The sequence below is a fragment of the Gavia stellata genome, chromosome 25 (genome assembly GCF_030936135.1).
Source record: "Gavia stellata isolate bGavSte3 chromosome 25, bGavSte3.hap2, whole genome shotgun sequence".
Classification (NCBI taxonomy): domain Eukaryota; kingdom Metazoa; phylum Chordata; class Aves; order Gaviiformes; family Gaviidae; genus Gavia; species Gavia stellata.
In genome coordinates, this window is record NC_082618.1 from 8,087,508 (window position 1) to 8,108,441 (window position 20,934).

The following is a 20,934-nucleotide window of genomic DNA, read 5'->3' on the forward strand; positions in this document are numbered from 1 at the left end:
ACTTTTCTCTTTACATTTTTAATTATCAAATGTTTAGCATTCAAATATAGCAGAGCACTTTGTACAACAAAGGACGTACCACAATACAAAATAAATTATAATAAAAAGGCAGCATTCCTGTGCTTGACCAGTCACGGTCACAATAATGCTGTCTGCTTTTCAAAGCACCACCATTTTCCAGGGTGGAATTACTGGACTCGGGGAAGGCTCCGCAGATGGGATGATCTTCTCTGTTCGGTCTTGTAACAACGCCGGTCACAGTTTTGCCTTGGCTTTTGGAGTTACCTCTCTTCTTTCTTTCAGGTGTACCTAGAGCAGCGGTGCGGCAGCATGGCTCGGTTCCAGCCGAGCACCTGTATGACTGGGTACACACCTGCCTGTCGCTAGTGGAGATGACAAGCAAAAAAGCTCCACCTTTACCCCCTTTTGGCATCCAGTTCTAGTGTGTCTCCAATTAAATCTCTGATTCCTCATCTAACCTTAGTGATTCTGGTATTTGACATCTTTTATTAAATTAACTGTTGTTTTTTTGTTTTTTATGCATAGCCACTAAGTATTTGTTGTTAAGATGGTAGGAAGTCTGTTAGGGATTATTAAGAAAATAGCAATTAACTGACAGGGGGTTGTGGGGAGGTGGGTGTTGGTCTCTTCTCCCATGTAACTAGCGATACAACGAGAGGAAATGGCCTCAAGCTGTGCCAGGGGAGGTTCAGGCTGGATATCAGGAAAAATTTCTTTACGGAGAGAGTGGTGAAGCAGTGGAAGAGGCTGCCCAGGGAGGTGGTGGAGTCACCATTGCTGGATGTGTTCAAGGAACGTGTGGACGTGGCACTGCGGGACATGGTTTAATGGGCATGGGGGGGTTGGGGTGATGGTTGGACTTGATGATCTTACAGGTCTTTTCCAACCGTAGTGATTCTGTGATTAAAGGAAACAATTTTGTTAGTATAGCTACTAAATTTTAAAACCTTGATTAAAGATTTTTGGCGTTGTTTTAATTAATTCTGTTGGGAAAAAGAGAGGCAGGGATGAGTTTATGACTGCCAAGCTACAATGCTCATAAATGATACAGCAAAAATTTTCAAGATTCAGTCTCCTTAAATTACTTTTTAGGAATAACTTTAAGTAAAGGTTGTTAATCAGCATTTTGTCAAGTTCTTCTAAACGTGTTTCAGGAAAGCCCTCACATTTTTAATATAGCAAAAAACCCTTTCTTACTGGGATAAAGCTTGAGATTACAGGCAACTGCACTGTCTGCAGCAAGATTTCATCTTTCCAATAACGTTTCTTTCGGCAGAATCACTTTTTCAATAACATTTTGGGAAATTAAACTCCTCTTTCTCTCGCTCTTCAGTTGGCGACAAGCGACGTCTCCAGGTGGGTGATGACGGGCGGGGGCAGGGTGGCTTCTCACCCCTCCGCCCGGGGGAGCGGCGGCCACCGGCTGCCGCGGGACGAGTGCCTCAGGGGCCCTTCCCGCCTCAGGGGCCCTTCCCGCCTCAGGGGCCACGCGGGCCCTCGTGCCCGGCCGTGGGCAGCAGCGGCCAGTGCCGTGAGGAGCTGCCGCCCCCCTCGGCTCGGCTCCTCTGAGGGTGACGCGGGCCGCCCGCAACAGCCCTTCCTCCATCGGCACTTTCGCCACTCGCCAATGAGCCGTTAAAAAACTCGTCCTCCGCCTCCGGCCCTCTCTGCCCGCTCTCCGCTTCCCTTCTGGAGCGGGACCGCGGTGCGGTGCGGCGGGAGTCTCGGGGGGGGGGGGGGGGGGGCGCGTCGCGTCTCGGCCGCGAGGAATCTGCGGCCGCGGAACGGCAGGCGGCTCTACTTAGCGGCGGCGACGGCAGCGGCCGGGACAAGATGGCGGCGTTGAGCAAGCAGTGAGTGACGGTGGAGCGGGGGCCGCGGGGCCCCGCCGCGCCGCCGCCGGGATCCTCGGGGTGGAGGGTCCGACCGAGCCCCGCTCCGCGGGGCAGCGGCTGGGGGAGGCCTTGGAGCCGTCGCTGCTTGGGGCAGGCGCAGTCGGGGCCCTGTCTCGGGCCGGGGCGAGCTCTGAGAGAACCCCCCGCCCGGCCGCAGGAGCGGGGCTCGCTGGTCCCGGCCGCTGTATGTCTACCGTGTAGCCTTGCTGTGTTGGCCTGAATTTAAAACTGTGTTTATTAAAAAACCCCAAACAGTGGGAAGGTATCGGAGGCTGCTTATGTGTTGCTGGGAGGGAGCGTTCACCCTGACGAAGTAGAGTCCCCTCAGGGTTCCCACACAGCCCGCTGTGCAGCTGCCGCCATCAGCTCCCCTGAGCACCGGCCGGAGGTGGCCGAGGTGCGGCGGCTTCTCGGCTCCCCGCGGCGGGGTCAGAGGGAGCTGTTGGGGGGCGGGTTCAGAGCACACGGAAGCAAATAGTTCGTCACAATGATGCTGTAGTACCTACGGCATCGTGGAGTTCTCTAGCTCAACGCTCCAGGCTCTGATGCGCTATTTAATCAGTGATGGCCTCAGGGAAGAGCAGGTGAGGGAGAAATTCCTGATTTAGAGATCATTACCAAAAACATAGGAAGGGTTTCTCAGCACAGAGATTAGCTGTGTCGGCAGAAGAGTTCTGCGTGTCTAGTTAATCAATCTCAGCATGATATAAGCTGACTGTAGATCTTGTGTTTTGCCGTAGCTGTATCTGTTGGTTGGTGGTTTACATTGCCATGCAAAATAGGTGAACTTATTGCCCCAGCAAACGTAGCTATGGAATAGTGTCTAGTGTAGACTAAGACTAAGTCTGTGGAGGTTAAACAGTAGCAATTTTTTACTTTTCCAAAGGAGAAAAAAAAAAAATCACTCGGGACAAGAGGCGTTTGTGGCCTAATTTAGGAAGATCATTGCATCCAGAAACTTTGCATGGAAAAAGATGGCAATAGCTATGGGAGAACCTGGCAAGCGTGTGGCAAGGCTGAGTGCACTGCTGCAAATGCTGCTCACGTCTATAATTGATACATTATATTGATGCTGATGGTTTGTTTCTAAAATTGTGAATGGTAGGTTTTTGTTTTGGCACGTGCTGTTTTGTTGTAACTAATGTTAAAGGTAACTTTTAATTTTTTCCCTAGATATGGGCTCATTATGCCAAAAAAATTGCCACAGAAAAATCTTGTTTCGAAGAAACTTTCAGTGTTTGCAGATGACTCTGATGAAGAGGTCAGTTCAACAGTTTTTTTCTGAAATTTGCCCCATATTCTGCAAATTATTTGTTTACAACCCATAATGCCTGCATCAGCTTATGGCAGTGTCACTAAGATATGTGTTATCATTTTGGATTTGGACGTGAAATACGATCTGTGTTTTCTTCAGTGCAAGTTACATGGAAGCGATGACTTGATTGTTAGTTACTTTCTGTCAGCTCTTCCAAAACTTCATCACATGTGGCAACCTGTTTGCAAGAGTTAACAGTATCTAGATGGTAAAGAAATTTGTTGGCAGTCACTGGTAAATATGTCTGCAAATAGACAGTAGTAATCAGCAGTTGTTTCTCAGATATTAACTTTAAAATGTAGTAGTAAAGTGTATTTTATCCTCTAGCTCATTCCACCCAAATTTGATGTAACTGATTTATGACGTTCACACTCACTGTAAACAAAAGCAAGGCTGTACAAACCAAGAGTGCTAAAGGAAAAAAAAAGGCAAGTAATGAGAATTATTTGTAGTTCTGGAAGTACTCGCAATACTCGTAATATTAGATTGAACAATACACAGCTTTTCTATGATCACAGAGTTTGTTGATACTCGGTGATGTGTGACTATATTGCATGATGTAGATACTGTTCTTTTCTATAGTGTCCTTCAATATTTTTTTTTTATTATTACCTTCAAAATATTAGCTTTTACCTGCCCCAGTAGAGGGTGCTGTACACTATAAAAATCACACTTCTGGATGTACTGCTGTGAGTATGGGGGGCATCCAAGAACTGACGTGGTATATAGGCTGGTTTGGATACCTTACAGAAACCCAGCTTCTAAAACAAAATTTTTGAAGGGTTTAAAGCCAGTAGCTTCATAGTTTACAGGTAAAGAATAGAAACTGAGAATTGTGGAGATGAACTCTCCACATGGATGGAGCTTTCTGGACATGATGTCACAATTTACTGGGTTTTGTCGATCTGGAATTACTTGTGATGATTTAATCATAATGTCATTATGTGCATATTTAGCTTTTTTCCACAAAACCCAGAAAATAAACTTTACATGTACCCGTAGTCTAGAATTTTAACATTTAAGAAGTTGAAACGTAGAATCAGTAGAAATTTATAAACAGAACCTGTGTTACAAAAATGTTGTTACTGCTCTGGAGCTTCACTCAATGCTCTTTCGTGTGGCTGAAAAAAACAATGCTAATAAAGCATCAAATAGTCTTCGTCAGTTTCTGACTCCTATTAACAAAACTTTTCTTTTTAAATGTTTTTTTAATGAACTAGCAGTTGTTATTTTTATGTCACAGAAAGCCTGAATCTAGCAAGTCCCAGCCTCTGTGTGCCTGGTTCCATTACAGAATCCAGAATGCTGCTGTTGAAGGTGTCTGAGCTCCTTTTATACAGGGCATGAAAAGGCTGAAGGCCTTCCTAGTGATATCCACTCAGCCCTTAACATGAAACTGCCTCAGTGCAGCTTACAGGACTTACAGGAAACAGAGAGGACAGGAACATGTCTTAAATCCTGTCTCTTTCCTCGCTTAGCTGCTGTCCTCAGCGCTCTCGGGAGGTGCATCCCTCCATTTGAGCTCATAGCCGGCACCGTGGGTTTAAAGAGAGGCTTTCCCTTAAATACAACTAATGGAGATGACAGTGGATCCATTGTCCTCAGTGGCAGGAGCACTTTCCCTGTCAGTTTAGGATTTGGTGTCTTTCTCTACATTAAGGCACTGACCGCACATTTTCCCGATCCCAAGAATGAGCTTGAATTAATCTGCTGTCATTAAACATTGCACGGTAGGACTGGGAACCTTCCTGAGTGTGGGGCTATCTTGCGTTTTTTCACTTCTTACTTTCTTATAATATCTAAACATTAAAGCAAAATAATGAATGCTAATAATTATAATAATGTATGATGCTATCTACTAACTTTTAGCTTAACAGATCAAGTGTCCTCCCTTTCAGAAAGGCTGACAGATTCACTACCAGAGTCTGCTATAAAGACTCTTCAAAGTTGTCATGCTCATCAGTATGGTACATACCCAGCAAAAAGTAATAATCTCATAACAGCCTTTATCAAAGAAGATCATTTTTTAAAAAAGCAAAATTACTTTATTAGTTCAATAATAATTTCAGAGCTTTTCAAGATAAGGAGTAGCATTTGGGAGGGGTTTCATTTCCTGTCTGCTACCTTATCAGTCAGAACTACATCTCAAAGTCTGGAGATTATGTATTTTTAACTGAACTCTAATAAAGTTTGTGCTGGGAAATCTGCACACCTGACTTGGTCTGTGATTATATATTAGATACCAAACTTTTGCTCCCTTTTTTTTAAATGTTACTATGCGTATTTTCTTTTGCCTGTACACTTGCTGAAGGCATTTGAAAGGTTTTTTTTCTGTGGCTAAGTACATTAATGGATGTTAGTGGCTGATGAATATGGGCTTTGGGTTAGTTCATAAGAAACAGAACATCTGGGATGGAAATTTTCTTGGAATACCACGTTGACTGGGGAAAAAGTAAACCAGGCAATTACAGTTACTTCTAGCCAATATAGTTCTGAATTATTTGCCTTTGTAATGAGGAGTTGTTGCTATCTTTAAAAACTAGGGGGAAGGTTGTTACCCCTAGGAAAGCCTGTTGTAGAGAGTAGATGTTACAGCAACAAACTATGGTATGTTAGAAATGTTTCCTTCTGGCTTACTGTTACTTGTGATGTATTCATTTCCTCCAAAAATATTATTCCCTTATTCATGCATTGCGTTTTCAGAGGTGGCTTGTCAGTATTCCCAGTGCACTGTTCCACGTTCTATTTTATCTTTGGAATTTAGTTGAAAATATCTCTGTGGTGCAGCAGATAAAATCTCTGTTTCTTGATTGTATCAGAATTACCCAGCATACATTCCGGTACCTTACCAGCCTTTCAAAACTGATTTGTTGCTGTAGGATTTAAAGTGTGGCTGAAAAAATAGCTGTAGCACCTACTGTGGTCTATGTAAATTCAGGAGAGAGATCATGGAGTCAGCGTGAATAGTTCTGTGAATGTATCAGCTTGATTTGGTGTTTTTTTTTTTAGTGACCATCTAAAAGATAAATTGAGTGTTTAATCAGACACAAAGGAAGAAACTGAAAACAAGCAGAAAACTACATCCTGTTATAGACTCAGATTTTTGGTTTTGCTTACCGGCTCCTTCCATTCACTTTGCAACTTTGCGAAGTATGACTAAAAAAAAGATTGGCAAAGTAATGAGTCTTGATGATGAGCAGAGTTTATGCAACAGTTTTCATGCAAAATAAGACTAAGTAGACTAAAGGGGCTCTTCAAAAAGAAATTACTGAGAAGGAAATGGAGAGGAATAACTTGAGAGGATGTATGTAAAATCAAGAATGATTCAGCGATAGCGAAGTGATTTTGCTGTTTCTCATAATATGAGTAGTAGGGTATATTATGGAATTACCCAGTAACTGGTTTAATCTAAACAAAAGGAAGTTGGGGTTTTTTCTCCACACGATGTTTGATTAAGTTGTGGAACTCATTGCCACAGGATATTGTGGCACGGCCAAAAATATTCTGCGCATTCAGAAATGATGAGTCAAATTAAGGGATGCTCTTGGTGTTAAACAATGGTCCAGGTGCATCCTCCAGTTCAGGAAGTCCCTAAACTCCTGGTTGCTGGAAGCTAGGAGGGAATGCCAAGGAAAGCTAATTCTGTACAGGACTTCTTTCTCTTAATCTTCTACTAGTAACCATGGCTCATATAGTGTATGAATTGAGATGAATCTGTTGTCTTGATTTTTTTATTTTTTTTTTATTCCCCCCATGAAGGCTTGAGTCTCATGTACATTTTGTGATAGTCCATGTGCAGGCTGTAGTTGGATAACAAAGGTCTCTGTGAGGGCAAGCCCTAAAGATTCACTGCTAGATACATATACGCGAGCGTGTAAGTAGCTTGTTTTAAGATGTTTTGATACCAAAGTGCCATGAATCCAAAGACCTCAGTGTCTTACTCCTTCTCTGATGTGAGAAGAATGAAGTGAGCAGTCGCAACTCAGCCTTTCAGAGACTTTAGCTGCCTAGGGCCACAAACCTGGGTCGAGATCCATAAAAACACATGCAGGTATCTACCCTTGAGTTTCCTGAGCTCCCTGTACAGTCAGTAGAGATGCAGGTACTTCTGGGGCACAACTTATCTCATTCTAAAGTAGACATCTAAAATCAGCGAGATGAATTTTGCTCTGAAAGTGTCTATTTCTCAGTCTTTAACAATAAAGTGCTCTTGGACTGGCTAGTTCAGTATAAATTTAAGCTTTGCATTGTGTGAACTGACTGACTACCTGTGCTCCTTTCACTTGCTGATCCAATAGAGCTCCAAATATCTAGTTGTTGCTGTTTGGTCAAACGTTTTTCTGCGGATCCAGTTAAAACTAGATGGTTGTAATGAGAGATTAAAATCAAACTACATATAATCTGCAGGATGTCATTGAAGCATTCCATTTCCCTTTAAAATGTATTTCATTTTAAACAAAGGTAATTTATTTTATGTGTCTACTGCAAAGCAGCATGTACAGAATTCAAAAGGGCAGTGTTAAAGGGCAAGGCCCCATCATGGGTCTTTCATAACAGGTTATATTAGAGCAGAAGCATCTTTTGGTTTTAAAAAAGGAATAGCGTGAAGTCTCACATTGTCTGTCAGCAGGTACCATGCCTGGGGTTTTGGTAGCAACTGCAAACGCTTTTCCTTAGGAGGCGGGCTATGCAGCTAATATGGGATACTCCATCAGTAATACTATTATGTCAGAATTTGTTGGTCTCGTACTTCTTGTGGCAGTCAGTGGGGAAAAACAAGTCAGCATCTCACACTTTGAGAGCATCTATGAAAATAGTTGTGACATTTTGACAAGGCGTTTTCAGCTTCAGATTTAAGGTTGTAACTTGCTAGAAACTAGCTTCAGCACTGAAAATCATACTAGTCACAGACTAAGACTTGTTTTCTGAGGCTATGCTTAAATGGTGCTGCACCCTCTGCTCCAGAAATTACGTCATTTGCAGCAGCAGTTTAGGAGGAATTACTTCTAAAAACCAAGCGTCAGCAACTGGCTTTTTTTCCCAAGGACCAAACAAGACAAATGAGTAGCAACTCAGAAGGCTAAATAGAGCCTGAGTATTCTTTAAGCTAGGCATATTCAGGTAAATCATTTGTTATCCTCCTTTTGGTTTGGTTTTCTAAAAAGGGCTTTATACAATTCATTGTCTGACATTTGCCCGTAGTTAAGTTTCTGAATGTACTGGCCAATTTCAAGTGAATTCGACAAGACTAGACATCTCTAGTTGCAGAACAAAGACCCCATCAATGCCCCGATGAGGAGAAAGACAAGATGATCTCAACCCTCCTCAGTTCTGTTTGGCTGGCCAGGAAGCTGAGGGCTGGCTGCCTAGTCTAGGTGAGAAGGGAGGCAGCAGGAGATGCAGAGGGAAACCAAGGAATTGCAGTTGGGACCTGAGATGTGGGAAGACTGGGACATTGTGGTGGGAAGGCAGAGAAGTCAAATTTGTAAGAAAATGAAATTTTAGCTGTCTCATTTGTGGAGTTGCCTTTTTAGGTATTTGCTTTTGAACTTTGAATTCAGCTTTTTATATAAAGTTGTAAATTGTTTACATGCTCTGTCATGATTTGAACATAGCTGAGACAAACCAAAAACATTGGTCAGTAGTTTGAATGTTCCTTGCTTCTGTAGCAGCAATGTAAAGAAGACATTTTGAGAAGTAACTTAGAAGGGCTCCTTACCTGCAGAATGAAAATAAGGAGGTAGCTGAAGCACTTAAGAACCTGAAAGAAGTTTATAGATACCTGAAGGAGATAAGAAATGGGAGAGAACAGTGGGAAATGTTAGTAGATTGGGGTAATTTCTTTTATTACGCTTTATTTTTTTAACCTTTTCCATTGTGTACAAGCTCTCTTCCATGGTCTCGTAGGGCTGGTAGACTGTAGAATCACGTTTCTCAGAGTTTCTTGATTTGCATGGATTCTATGTTGTTTCACAGGATAGGGTTAAAACATTTCTCCTTGCAGAAAGTATTAAACTATAAGCTTTGTGCTTCAGAAGAATAGCTTGACTGCAGGGAAAGAGAAAGTATGAGACAGATTGCTGAGCTTATAGGGCCTTTAATAAATGGGCAGTTGATAAGTAAAAACAATACAAAAGAACGGGAAGTTCTCATCTATCAGAGCTCATAGCACAACAGGAAATTGTCAACCATAAACCATTAGGGAAGGTGTTTGTTTTTTGTAAACTTACTGCCACTCTAGACAAACAAATCGCAGGTGGACTTCTTTACAATTATATGTACAAAACCAAGGATTATATATTACTTTTGTGTTTATGTAATCTTTGTAGATCAACATGGTTATTTCATGTAGGCAGACAAGGAAAACGCACTAAGCAGTGTCTCAGATGTTTTCGTGGAATAAGGCTTATTCTGTAAATGTAACTGCAGAATCTGTTTTGTCTTTTACTGAGCCCTTGCTTTCTGGCATAATGCAGGGGAGATTCCTTACTGTTTAGGTACCTTTCTGTAAAACCAGTGTAAGGGTGTCTGGTAAAGGAAGCCTCCAGTGATGACCCTTAATATCTCCAGCAGAGAACCATCTTCTTCCCCAAGAGCCAGGAGGAAGTCTAGGTCTTCTGTGTAATGCTGATGTGTGTTCCACTGCCAATTTAAAATTGTTGTTTATATTAAGGTTATACTGACTCATTTATAGTATTTTTTAGAAGAAAGCGTATGACATAAAAATTAAGTGCGGTACTTTAAATATTTCTCAACATCAGCTCTTCAGTCTTGAAAGCCAGAGGTAAATACTAGATGAGTGAAGCCAGGATACTTGTAGATTGTTTTAAACTAAATAATCCACTATCCACTTCCCCCAGTCCACCAGCCAACCAGCTACATAAATAAGACACTATATCCAGTTCTAGTCCAAATAATCAGCAAGCTGCTGTATACAGGGTGTAGTCCCAGATACCACAGCGGACTCTCTGTGAGTGTGTTGCTCGTGTCTGCGAAGCTCAGCTTCCTAAAGCCTGAAGCGTGGTCTGCTTCCTTACCTGGTTATCTGCAGCTGGGTAAGAGAGAGAGGCTGCTTTCCAGTGATGACCATAACCGAGTCAGTGTGGGGTTTTTCTTCCCTGAAAGTGCACATCACGCTTTCCCTTTGTTACTGTAGTTTAACCACAAGGTTTAACATTTTGAAAGCAGAGTTGGATTTTATCTAAGTCTGCAAGTAGTAATTAAAGCACCAGAAAAAGTTGGAATATGTGCCCTTTCAAGTTCCCATTTTTACTTGTCTGTAAGTCCCTCACTTGGAGTGGACTAGGAAGGAATATTTTGAATAGTCTGTGTCCTTTTTTTCTGATTGTAGTATTACTTATAAGAATAAGTCCTAGCGTGTTTATGGGAAGCGAGCAAAGTTCTGAGTATCTAGAATTCAATGGATGCTATTACGTGCTACCATATGTATGTCTCCAAATACTGACAGTGTTCCCTTAGCACCTTCTCTTGCTGAGTTTAGAATTACTTCATACTCATCTGAGATACTACCTTTCTGGCTTATTTTTTAAAAAAAGCTACACAGAAGCTTGCAAGTCTTTTTATTATTTATGGTTTGCATAGCAGAAAAAAAAATCCCTTAGAGGTGATCACTGTGTGTACCTGTTAGTTAGTCCCATACGACTTGTGAACTCCCTACTACCTTAACCAACCTTGTGCATGGCAGAGGTCCCGAAGATACTGCCTACCTGTGGTTTTCATGAAAATTGGCAGCTGGGTAAAGGGAGAGACATAGATGAGAATTTGCGATTTTCACAAATTGTGATTTTTCTCCTCTCAGTGTTGAGGAGGAACTGTTGACTGACTGCTCAGCACAGGGCTAGCTTTTGGTCACACACAGTGTTCCCTACCTGCCAAATCAAGAACGCAGGGTGTCTGAGGAGGTTATAGGGGAAATAAAGAGACAGCGGGCACAAAGTCACACATAATGAAACTCCATTAATTCTGCTGCTCATGGCACAACTTGTTCCCTGTTTCTGAAATTAACCAGTGAAAAATATTTGAACTGTTTACAGTCTGTCATGTAGAAAATTGTGGAAAAGCACTTGGTTTTTTCCCTTGTTGACACATCTGCTGAAATTTTAATTGCATAAGAAAGAGGGGTCAGAACACATTATTATTTTATTTTAAACATCAAATGAAATCAAAAGCCTTCTTGTTCAGGGGATCTGTTTGAATGTACATGGTGCTAATTCTGTTTGATTTCAGAAGATCCTAGTACTTGCTGCCAAGCACCCTGCGAGTTGGTTTCCATTTTTTAATTTTATTAAGAGCTGATTACACAATCTCTTTTGTCTTTTTTTAAAATGTGATACAGAGAACATATTAGTCAAAGTTGCAAAACTTGGGAAGCTGCCAAAATGCAAAAGGATTTTTCCTTCCTATTTCTGCTCTTTAAGATTAAGAGATATTTAATTATATAAACAAGGATACGAGTCCTGTCATTTATAGTGAATCTCTTTTAATAAACAGTATTATCTATTGGTTGAGGAAGATAGATACACAGTTTAGCTCACACTAATTAAAAGACAAAACTAAATAAAATGCAAAGCTTTTTAAAAAAGACAGTATGATTAGAAAACATGTTTTCAGCAGTGGATATGTTTTTTCTTAGGGAAGCTTAGTATTGCTATTTTCTAGCATCTTAATCTTGAGAAATTAAACATCAACGTTTGAAGTACATGCTGTTCAAACCAGCAGTATTCTTATTTCTAAAAATACGGAACTAATGACACAGATCAAACTTGAAATAAGTGCCAAATCCTTTTGGATATTTGTTTTTTACTATGAATACAGTTTTGTTCCTGTGATTGTCAGTAAGAATGTCTGCTCATGACTGCTACATCTCTGATGACATTTAGATGCTGGAAGAACAGTATGTATGTTCTGAATAGCACCTATCTATTTCACAGACTATTAGAAATAGAATTTAAAAAATCATTGAGAATATTTAACCTTCTTTATTCACAAACATGTATTTCTCAAGAACTTTAAAACGTTTTTGATGCATAAATTGGTAGCAGGGTATAATTCCCATTTCTGTTGATTTGGGGGGTTTGTTTCTGTGTTTCTCTTTTTTCTTCTTTTTGTTTTAATGGCAAAACCTGTAAGAATTGTAGTGTTTGTGAGTGAGTAGATTTATTAGATGCACCCTTCTCTTAGGAATTTGTTTCAGTGCTGCCTTCAGCTGCTCTTTGCTAGATGTTTTGTCTGCTGATGTGCTGGCTTCAGGCACCAACAGACTGACGCTTGCCGTAGTGGAGGGGTATGTCTTTTCTGCCAGTTTGTTGGCAGTGGTTGGAGGAGGGCATTGCAACTAAACAGTTTTCACAGACCTTCTATGTCTCTGCGCATTTCTTGGACAGAGATTGCTTGTTTTGTAAAATGGCATGAAATTTTATGCAGCTTTTGGGGTACACATGTCATTGAAATAGTGTTCTTAAACTCATCACCATTTTAATAAAAAAGAATATATATGTTGAGGTACTGCAATACTTTGCTCATGGAAAAGGCTGAGTCACTGTATGCTTGTGAATGAACTTTTAGTTTTTCTTGCTTATAGAAAAATACTATTGAAGTGAGAGACTGACTTATGTAATATGACTGTTATATAGTTGCTCGTTAGAATGGTAGAAAACTAATATGAGCTGTGTCAATGCAATTAATTTTATTTGTGCAATGTTTCTTTCTTATAGCCATCTGTTGGTGAAAGTCTTCAGAAAGAAGCATTGAAAAAACAAGCAATGAAGCAGGTGAGATGCAGTGGGAACTCTTCATGCCCATGGCAAATTAGGAAATTACTGCATCCATTCTCTTTTAATTAAATAATTGCAGAAACATAATTGTGCAACTTCAGAGTTAGAGTTACCCTTCAAAAAAAATTCTGTGTAATTTTATGATTTTGTGCATTGCTCTTTGCAGCATGAGGCTTTCTTTAAAACTTGCCTTGACGTTCTCAGAGCCTTTCCTCTAGCAAAGATTTTGTTCCGCTTTTCTGGGCGAGATTGTTGGTTTTTAAATTCTTCTGGCTATGATCAGAGTAGCTGAAAAACTGCCCAATGAAAGCTGTATGAGTGAGGTTTAACACAGAGCTGGTCATAATTTAAAACACAATAAAATTTCTGTTTACTCAACGTGAGCACTTAAATACACAAGATGTTGAAGTTTGTTTTGTGGCTTTGAATGCATTGATGTTTTTAGAATTTCTCAAACAGTTTGTTTCATTTGTAAACTGTAATGTTACGAAGTATTGGGTTTTTAAATATTTAAATATATACCAACAGTGAACCTTTTACTGTAATTGAGGAATGAATTGTACAGAGGAAACACAAATTTTACATTTAAAGTTCCAGACCAATGAAAGACATAGCTAGAAGAAGAACATATTTATGCATCATACATTTAAGACATTGCTGGTTATTGCTGGTTTTTGATGGAGGTAATATGTGCTTAAGAGAAACTCGTATGGTTGCCATTCAGCATTCCTCTTCTGTTGTCAGGAGATCTGATCTAAGGGCTCCCCTAGTAGTTGTTTTTTTTCTGATAGAGCTTTTAAAAACTGAACGGTTTCACAGTTCTTACTTCCAACTTGACTGTACAAACAGGAGATAGAACTGTGAAATATGGAATCACACCCTGAATTATATTGGTACATATTTATTGTTTGGAGCTTTGGGGAAGGGGGATAAACTATAGATGAAAACAGACAGTAAAATTTATTGAAATGTTGTTTGCTGTCTATTAAAAAAAATGAATTGCATTATTTGATGGAATAGTTTCCTCATTAAGAAGTTTCCAGTATTGTTTTGCTTGTGGTGCTTTGCTTCCTATATTTCCTATAACGGCAAATACTGGTGATGTTGTGGTTGTTCGTCTTCTCGGTCCTGGTAAACAGCTCAAGAACTTTGTGGATCAGACTGTTTTTAATTTACACTCAATGTTCTGATGGATAGGTTTATATTATAGATCTGTTTAAATTACAATATAGGAATAAAATGTCTGAAAATAGTAAAAATAGTAAAAATTTCATGCTTAATTTTTTGGTATCTTTTCTTCTCCTCCCCCCTTTTTTTCTTTTAGACAAAATTGGAGATTCAGAAGGCTTTGGAGGAAGATGCTACAGTGTATGAATATGACAGTATTTATGATGAAATGCAGCAGAAGAAGAAAGAAAGTAATGCCAGAGTGTTATCCGGAAAAGATGACAAAAAGGTCGATACCTGAAAATGTATGCTGTCTGTCTTATCTCTGTATGCTTGGAATAACTATGATTGACTAACTTTTAAGCTTTGCCAAATGTATTTTCTCATGGGGCATGCAAGTATTGTGCTCAAATCCTGTTACATAAGGTAGTAATTTGTAAGAATTTTGGCAAGACTGTTAGATCATAAGATACTTCAGAGTCCTGATCCAGTGGTATTCTGGAGGGCGGCAGACTGCAAGTTTCCCACCCAATTTATGATGTACATACAGGGTACCTTTCTGTGTATTTCTGAAGAGAATGTTACAGTGGGATAATAGGATTAGAGGCAGTGGGCCCTGCAGCAATACTACTTCTGATAAGACAGACTCTTTGGTTATTAACGTAACGTCCCTTCTCACTCACTAGTGTGCTTATTGGAGGACTGTCAGAAGACTAAAGTAATTAACTTTTATTGGTGAAACGTGACCCAATTCCCACAGCCCAGTGCCTTGTTTCAAAGCATTGCTGAATTATCCTGAGAAGTGATATTTTCATTGTTACTTACTCTGTTTCATTTGAAAGCTCTTGTCAGGTTATGTGGGTATAAAAGGAAGCTTCCCACTCCTTTACAGCAATAGAAAGGCAAGACTATTAAAAGACAGAAGACAGAGGGGTGAGAAATCAAAAACCATTTAATTTCACTTGGAGCAAAAATAATCCTAGTCAAAGATGGGCTGACTGTTTTGATGGAATACAGCAACCTCTTTTGTTATTGGGAAGCGTGCCATGTTAGTGATCTAAAAGGGAATGACAGTTTATTTCAGATAGCTATCATACAGTGTGAGAATATGTTAGACTAGCTTCTGTCAATTTTCTTCCATTACAAATGTTCTTCAACATCTCCAGCAATCCCAATTTGTGTTTTCTCAGCCACCTTAATTATCTCTCAGCATTATACCATTTTTCCTCCTATTTTAGCCCAGATACATCCAAAATATCCTCAAAGCAGCTGAGATTAGAAAGAAGGAGCAAGAAAAAAGAATGGAAAGAAAAATTCAGAAAGAGCGTGAAATGGAAGGAGGAGAGTTTGCTCACAAAGAGGCTTTTGTGACTTCAGCCTATAAGAAGAAGCTGCAAGAAAGGGCTGAGGAGGAGGAAAGAGAAAGAAGAGAGGCAGCTCTCGAGGGTAAGAGTCACACTGAAATAATTCCCCTTAAAAAGAAGTATGGCCTTTTACATGATTTACAACATTGTCATCTGGCCTCTCTCTGAGGCGTGAGATAATTAAAATAAAAAAGGACGGGATAGCAGATACTGAATCAGATTCCACTTAGTCTGTTATTTTCCTTTGTACATGTTACGGAAGAAATAGAGGAAGCTCCTCTGTTGGTGTGTCAGTATTATTTGGGTTGCTGCTTTTAATTTTTGAGGAAGTGTCAGTTGTTGAAGAAAGACGCGTAAGCCTGGGTACAATGATACTTATACTCCTTACTTCAGACGTTTTGTACAGTGTCCCAGGAATAGGTGTAAAGAATAGGATATAGGAACATAAGATAAATCGTGTTCGAGTGGACCTCTGAAGGTCATCTATTCCAGCGCTTGCTCCGAGTGTGGTCTGCTATGAGGTCAGATCAGGTTGTTCTGAGCTTTTTCCACTCTGGGCTTGGAAATCTCCAGGGTGGAGATTGCAGTCTTGGTGGTGTCTACCGACTGTGAGTTGTGTCTGATGAGTATTTGTGGCACAGTAAATCCAAACTTACTTTCTTTCTCTTAGCATACCTGGATGTGACCAAACAGAAGGATCTCAGTGGATTTTACAGACATCTTTTAAACCAGAGGGTAGGGGAAGAAGAGATGCCTAAATGCAGTTTCCGAGAAGCCAGGTAGGATGTGATTCCAGAAGGCTTTCTGATGTAAACCAGTTTCTGGCTGTTTGTGATTCCAGTCTCACTGCAACACTGTAAGAATTAGACAGAGAGTACTAAAACACTGGTAGGGTAAGTTGATTACAGTTGATTAACTGAATTATTTGGAAAATTACCAATGATCATCAGTGGTACAGACTATAAGACAGAAACAATCAGGAGAAGGATGCCGTTTAAGTGTCAAGAGGACAGTCATACTTGTAATACTGCTTGGTATTATTCTAACCTATATTTACTTTGATTTACATAATATTTGGCAATCTGCATTAAGTTACGTATTTTGAATCATGAGGGAGACAAAAGGTGAAATAATGAGTGTAGAGGTAAGTCATAGGAAATGATGTTGTGATACGAATTTCCTGAAAAGAATGCGAGTCTCTAACTTTGTACTTATTCCTCCTTTACAGGTTCATAAAAATAAATTAATTGAGTGTTGATGCTGTGGTAAAAGGAAATAAATCAAATATATAGTAAATCCAGTGGGAATATTTTAAAATCTTAATATATACACATTCCAAAGCAAAGTAATGAGATGAGGCTGAATTACTTACGTAGTTGAGATGGTGAAATTCTGCCCTGTGGATAAATATGGTGAAGGGGATATGTTTATTACATGTAACAACTGATCATTTGAAACAATTAATTCAGGTGAAATCTCACTTGAGATAAGCCTTAAACCTGGATGTCACTAGTTAAATGCTTGCCATCACAAAGAAAATGCAGCTTTCATCAAGAGATCTTCTAGATCTGAGATTGCATTATTAGAAAGTAAATTCTTAGCTTAAATGAGGCATGTGATCACAGTGGTTACCCAGCTCTCTGAAATAAGGGAATTCTCAGTTATGTCTTTAGTATAAGGATATGCGACCTTATTGGAACTAAATAGGGAAAAGTAGTGTAAAAGAAACAGGAAGTAAGAATTATTGACTGGAAGAAAAGCAGAACAGCTTCCTGAATTTAAGCAGAAAATGGGAAATTTGAGGCCACAGTTTTGTCATTTGAGACTTGAAGTACTAATGTACCTGTCTGTTTGGAAAAACATCCCATCTCAGGCTTTCACCAGAGAGAAGTGCCTGCTTGGTTTCAGTGGTGCACAAAGATTGCTACTGAGGTGGTTAAATGAATTTTGCATTTTATGGTTTCTTCTTTTTATTGATGAAATCTAAGTTACTCAGTTGCATCTCTTTATAAAAACAGTAGCAGTATTGGTCAGCTGGCTTCGTTGTCCATTTGCTTTAATAGTTTGTCTTTCAGAGTGTCTTCAGGATGATGTAGTTTTGTAGTGTAGAGATCATTTGAAATGATGGTTTCTTAATCTTGCAAATTAAGGAAATGTTCCTTTTGTGAGTTGTATATAAAATTAATTCAGGGGAAAACAAGTAGTACTGTAGATGGTGCTCCCAGCAAGGCTTTCAAATAAGCTCAGGTGTATATTTTAATTTTATTCTTTGTTATGGTGGTACAATAGGATACAGGGAGAAAATGGCTCAATTTTTAGATCTCAGAATTTGCATCATTTGTCCCTAAAGTGACTTGTCATCTTAATTAATTGGATTACTAAATAAATTGTCAAACTTTTCAGCATAATTTTTAGTCATTGTTCATAGACTAACCATGCTTTCAAGCATGCATCAAACATTCAATCTAACTAGATGGTGTGCAGATTCATATGAATTTACTGCAGACTGTTACTGCAGGTGTATGATTAAAAAGAAGAGGCACGTGGCTTGTGTGAGTAAACACGTATTTCCTTATCAGTCAGAAAAGAATGACAAAGCATAACCTTTCTGTCTACTGCCCAAATTGGTCCTCCATGGGCCGGCTTTTTGTACTTAAGAACCTATGAGCTGTTAAAAAATACTAAATTCTATCTAGCCACAAGAGTGAGATCTTCGGCAATACTGGATTAAAAAAATCTACTACCACTACTAATGGAAGCTATGTTCCTACCTCTGTCATCAAAACATACAACCCACCTCTTCTCTGGATAATTATTTGACATGAATAGAGGAATAAACACATAGGAAAAAATGTGTAGCTTGCCAAAAAGCTTACACAAGAATACAAATCTATGTCGTTTTCCTTAAATGGAGGCTACAGATACTTAACCATAGTAATTCCTTTAGATAAATTCATCAGCTCTCATTCGCCGCTGAACCAGATACAGATATTTAATAGAAATCCTTTGCACTGGATTCCTGGAACCTGAGCCACAGATAGGTTTGCTTTCTTAAGACTTTGCAGCAGCATCTTTTGCTTAAGTCCTGACCAGAAGTCAGTTTGTAGAAAAGTCTGAGATTTCAGGCTGTGTAATGTTTTTTCTTTTTTAACATAAAAAATGTAGGATAAAGGAAGAAAAATCTGACCGTTGTTGTGATGAATCCAACGAAAGGAACAAATGCCCATATGAAAAACAAAGACTGAAGCCCTCTGCTAAGAAGGAGAATAATCCGGACGCTGATACCGACTTAGGAACTGATAGCAGTGATGATGATAAGAGACAGAAAAATAGTAAAGTAAACTTGAAGAAAAGGAGAGAGAGCTCTGTGAGCAGTGAAGAGGAGGCTCAACATCACAAGAGCCAGAGGCGTTCCAGGTCACCAAGCTCGTCCAGCGTGGAGGAAGAGCTGCGCACAAAAGCCCAAACAAATCATCTTACAAAGAGGGGAGAGAGCAGACCAAGCAGACGGGGAAATGATGAACAATACAGGGAAAAAGATTATGAGAGAAGTAGGACCCATGAAAAGGATCACCAAAGGGAAAAGGAAGAGCGACATAGATATGGGGATCACACTAATAAAGATAACTACAGAAGGAGGGAAGAGCAAGACGATAAACAAAGGGGTAAGGAAGGAAAAGAGAGGGAGGGGCATGGCAGAGAGTGGAGGAAGGCAAAAGAGAGAGAAGAGAAGGGCTCAGAAAAGGAACGAGAGAAAGAAAGAATAAGAAATGGTAAAGATAGATATAATGACAGAGAGAAGGAGAGGGGAGAGAGGTGCAGAGAAAAGGAAGATCATGTGAAGGAGAAGAGAGAGAAATATGGTCGTGATGAAAAGAAATACAGAGAGAGGGGGGAAAGTACTCCTGCATCTTTAGAAAAAGATGGAGGGACTGGTCTGGAAAAAGAGAGAAAGGGAAAAGAGAGAGAGGTGGATGAGAAGGGAAGATCCAGCTCTGGAATTTTGTCCGAGCAGAAACGTAAAGCTGGAGAAGAAGGGGAGAAAGAAGAGAAAGAACAAGCACAGAAACCATCTGAGAGCATGAGCAAATTTGCCAAACGGAGCAATGAAGAGACAGTCATGTCGGCAAGGGACCGCTATTTGGCTAGGCAAATGGCACGTGTCAGTACTAAATCTTACATTGAGAAGGAAGAAGATTAATGTCCCTGCGGTGGACAAAAACATTTGGTCTGTCAGCCAAGAGGAGAAGCCACTGCTGCATGGACTCTGGTACAGAAGTAAAAGCGTATCCTAGCTATTTATTCCTGGCTTTCATTTAAGAAATTGTGTGTGCCATAATAGAACAACTTCTGAAATGGGTTAATGGATCACTTGATACACACTCTTAGTCTGTTTATATAGTTGAAATATTAAATTTGGCTGACTCTGTCCACCCTGGCCTTCAGTACCCTATCCTTGGTACTTGAAGGTTCTGGGACAGACCTAGAAGTGTTAAACAATGTAAGGTGAGAATACATCCCCTGGCAGCCCCTACTCCTTTCACCAACTGAAACAGTGAGCTCTGCTGAAACAAAGGTGTTCTCAGGCCTTAGCAGCAGTCATTGTTGCCCACTGATGCTCTCAAAACGAGAAGCAGGCCTGTAAAAGTGGGAAGAAAGCAAGAAAAACAGCCTGAATAATACTCTAGGAGATTTCTGTACATAGTACGGCGTTCTGTAAGCTAAATGCGTATTGATATATTAATTTTATATTTATGTGTGGGCTTTGATTTTGGGGACCTGACGTACAGAAACAAATAAAGTGCAAGATACATACTGGTTCTAATGCGTGGGTCTTTTTTAATGCTTGTGTTATTTTACTGCATCTTTTTTTGTGTGATATAAGGTATCTGAGTCTTTTTTCATGTATTACAGTCATATACGCTTGTTCTAGTGCAGGTAATATTTTAATTTGTCAATCTGCTCGAAGGTTCATAATCAAGTTATCTCCAAAGTATAACTGGTAAGTAGGATATCTGACAGTGGTCGTAGTTTTTAGAATACATTTTCAACACTTTTCATAATGGTTTCTTTCACTTTGTTTTGTAGTAAATTTACCACTTCTATGCTCCAGTAAGGTGAACTAATACAAAAAAAAAAATTGAGATCAATGTTTCTCTAATATTTTTGTTTCATTACGAAGTCTGCTGAACACATGTGAGTAAAATTAAATGCCAAGCTGGCCAGTTTACAAAGACTTGAAATGGAATGCGTTTTACGTGTAAGCTAATCAAGCAGCTAAGCACGTACTCCAAGTGTGGATCAGTTTGGTTCTGCTTTTCTGTCTAAACAATGTAATGTGCATTGGTTCTTCTGTTGGAATAGACTGAAAGAGTATT

At 39.8% G+C, this 20,934-nt stretch overlaps 2 protein-coding genes across 3 annotated transcripts in view; both read left to right on the top strand.

The window, feature by feature from the left end:
* EFCAB5 (EF-hand calcium binding domain 5) overlaps window positions 1–443 on the top strand; it is a 33,586-nt gene extending 33,143 nt beyond the window's left edge. The window contains exon 19 of the mRNA XM_059829515.1: window positions 304–443. Coding sequence (XP_059685498.1) covers window positions 304–443 — 140 coding nt within the window. The remainder of the gene's footprint in view (window positions 1–303) is intronic.
* A 1,411-nt stretch (window positions 444–1,854) lies between these two features.
* Window positions 1,855–20,359, top strand: NSRP1 (nuclear speckle splicing regulatory protein 1). Of its 2 annotated transcripts, none has more exons than XM_059829327.1 (7): window positions 1,855–1,874; window positions 3,090–3,177; window positions 12,966–13,022; window positions 14,350–14,481; window positions 15,431–15,638; window positions 16,227–16,335; window positions 18,722–20,359. In XM_059829327.1, the coding sequence occupies exons 1-7, from the start codon at window positions 1,855–1,857 to the stop codon at window positions 19,755–19,757; spliced, it is 1,650 nt and encodes a 549-aa protein (XP_059685310.1). In that variant the 3' UTR covers window positions 19,758–20,359. The 2 variants fall into 2 exon arrangements, with proteins under 2 accessions (XP_059685310.1, XP_059685311.1); XM_059829328.1 differs by lacking the exon at window positions 1,855–1,874 and adding an exon at window positions 2,077–2,100.
* The last annotated feature ends 575 nt before the right edge of the window (window positions 20,360–20,934 follow it).

Bases quoted from the DNA above. Each gene is read 5' to 3' on its own strand.
- NSRP1 (XM_059829327.1), top strand. From the start codon at position 1,855: ATGGCGGCGTTGAGCAAGCA. The intron at 3,178-12,965 runs GTCAGTTCAACA...TCTTTCTTATAG, and splicing joins CAGATGACTCTGATGAAGAG to CCATCTGTTGGTGAAAGTCT. The intron at 16,336-18,721 runs GTAGGATGTGAT...TAAAAAATGTAG, and splicing joins TGCAGTTTCCGAGAAGCCAG to GATAAAGGAAGAAAAATCTG.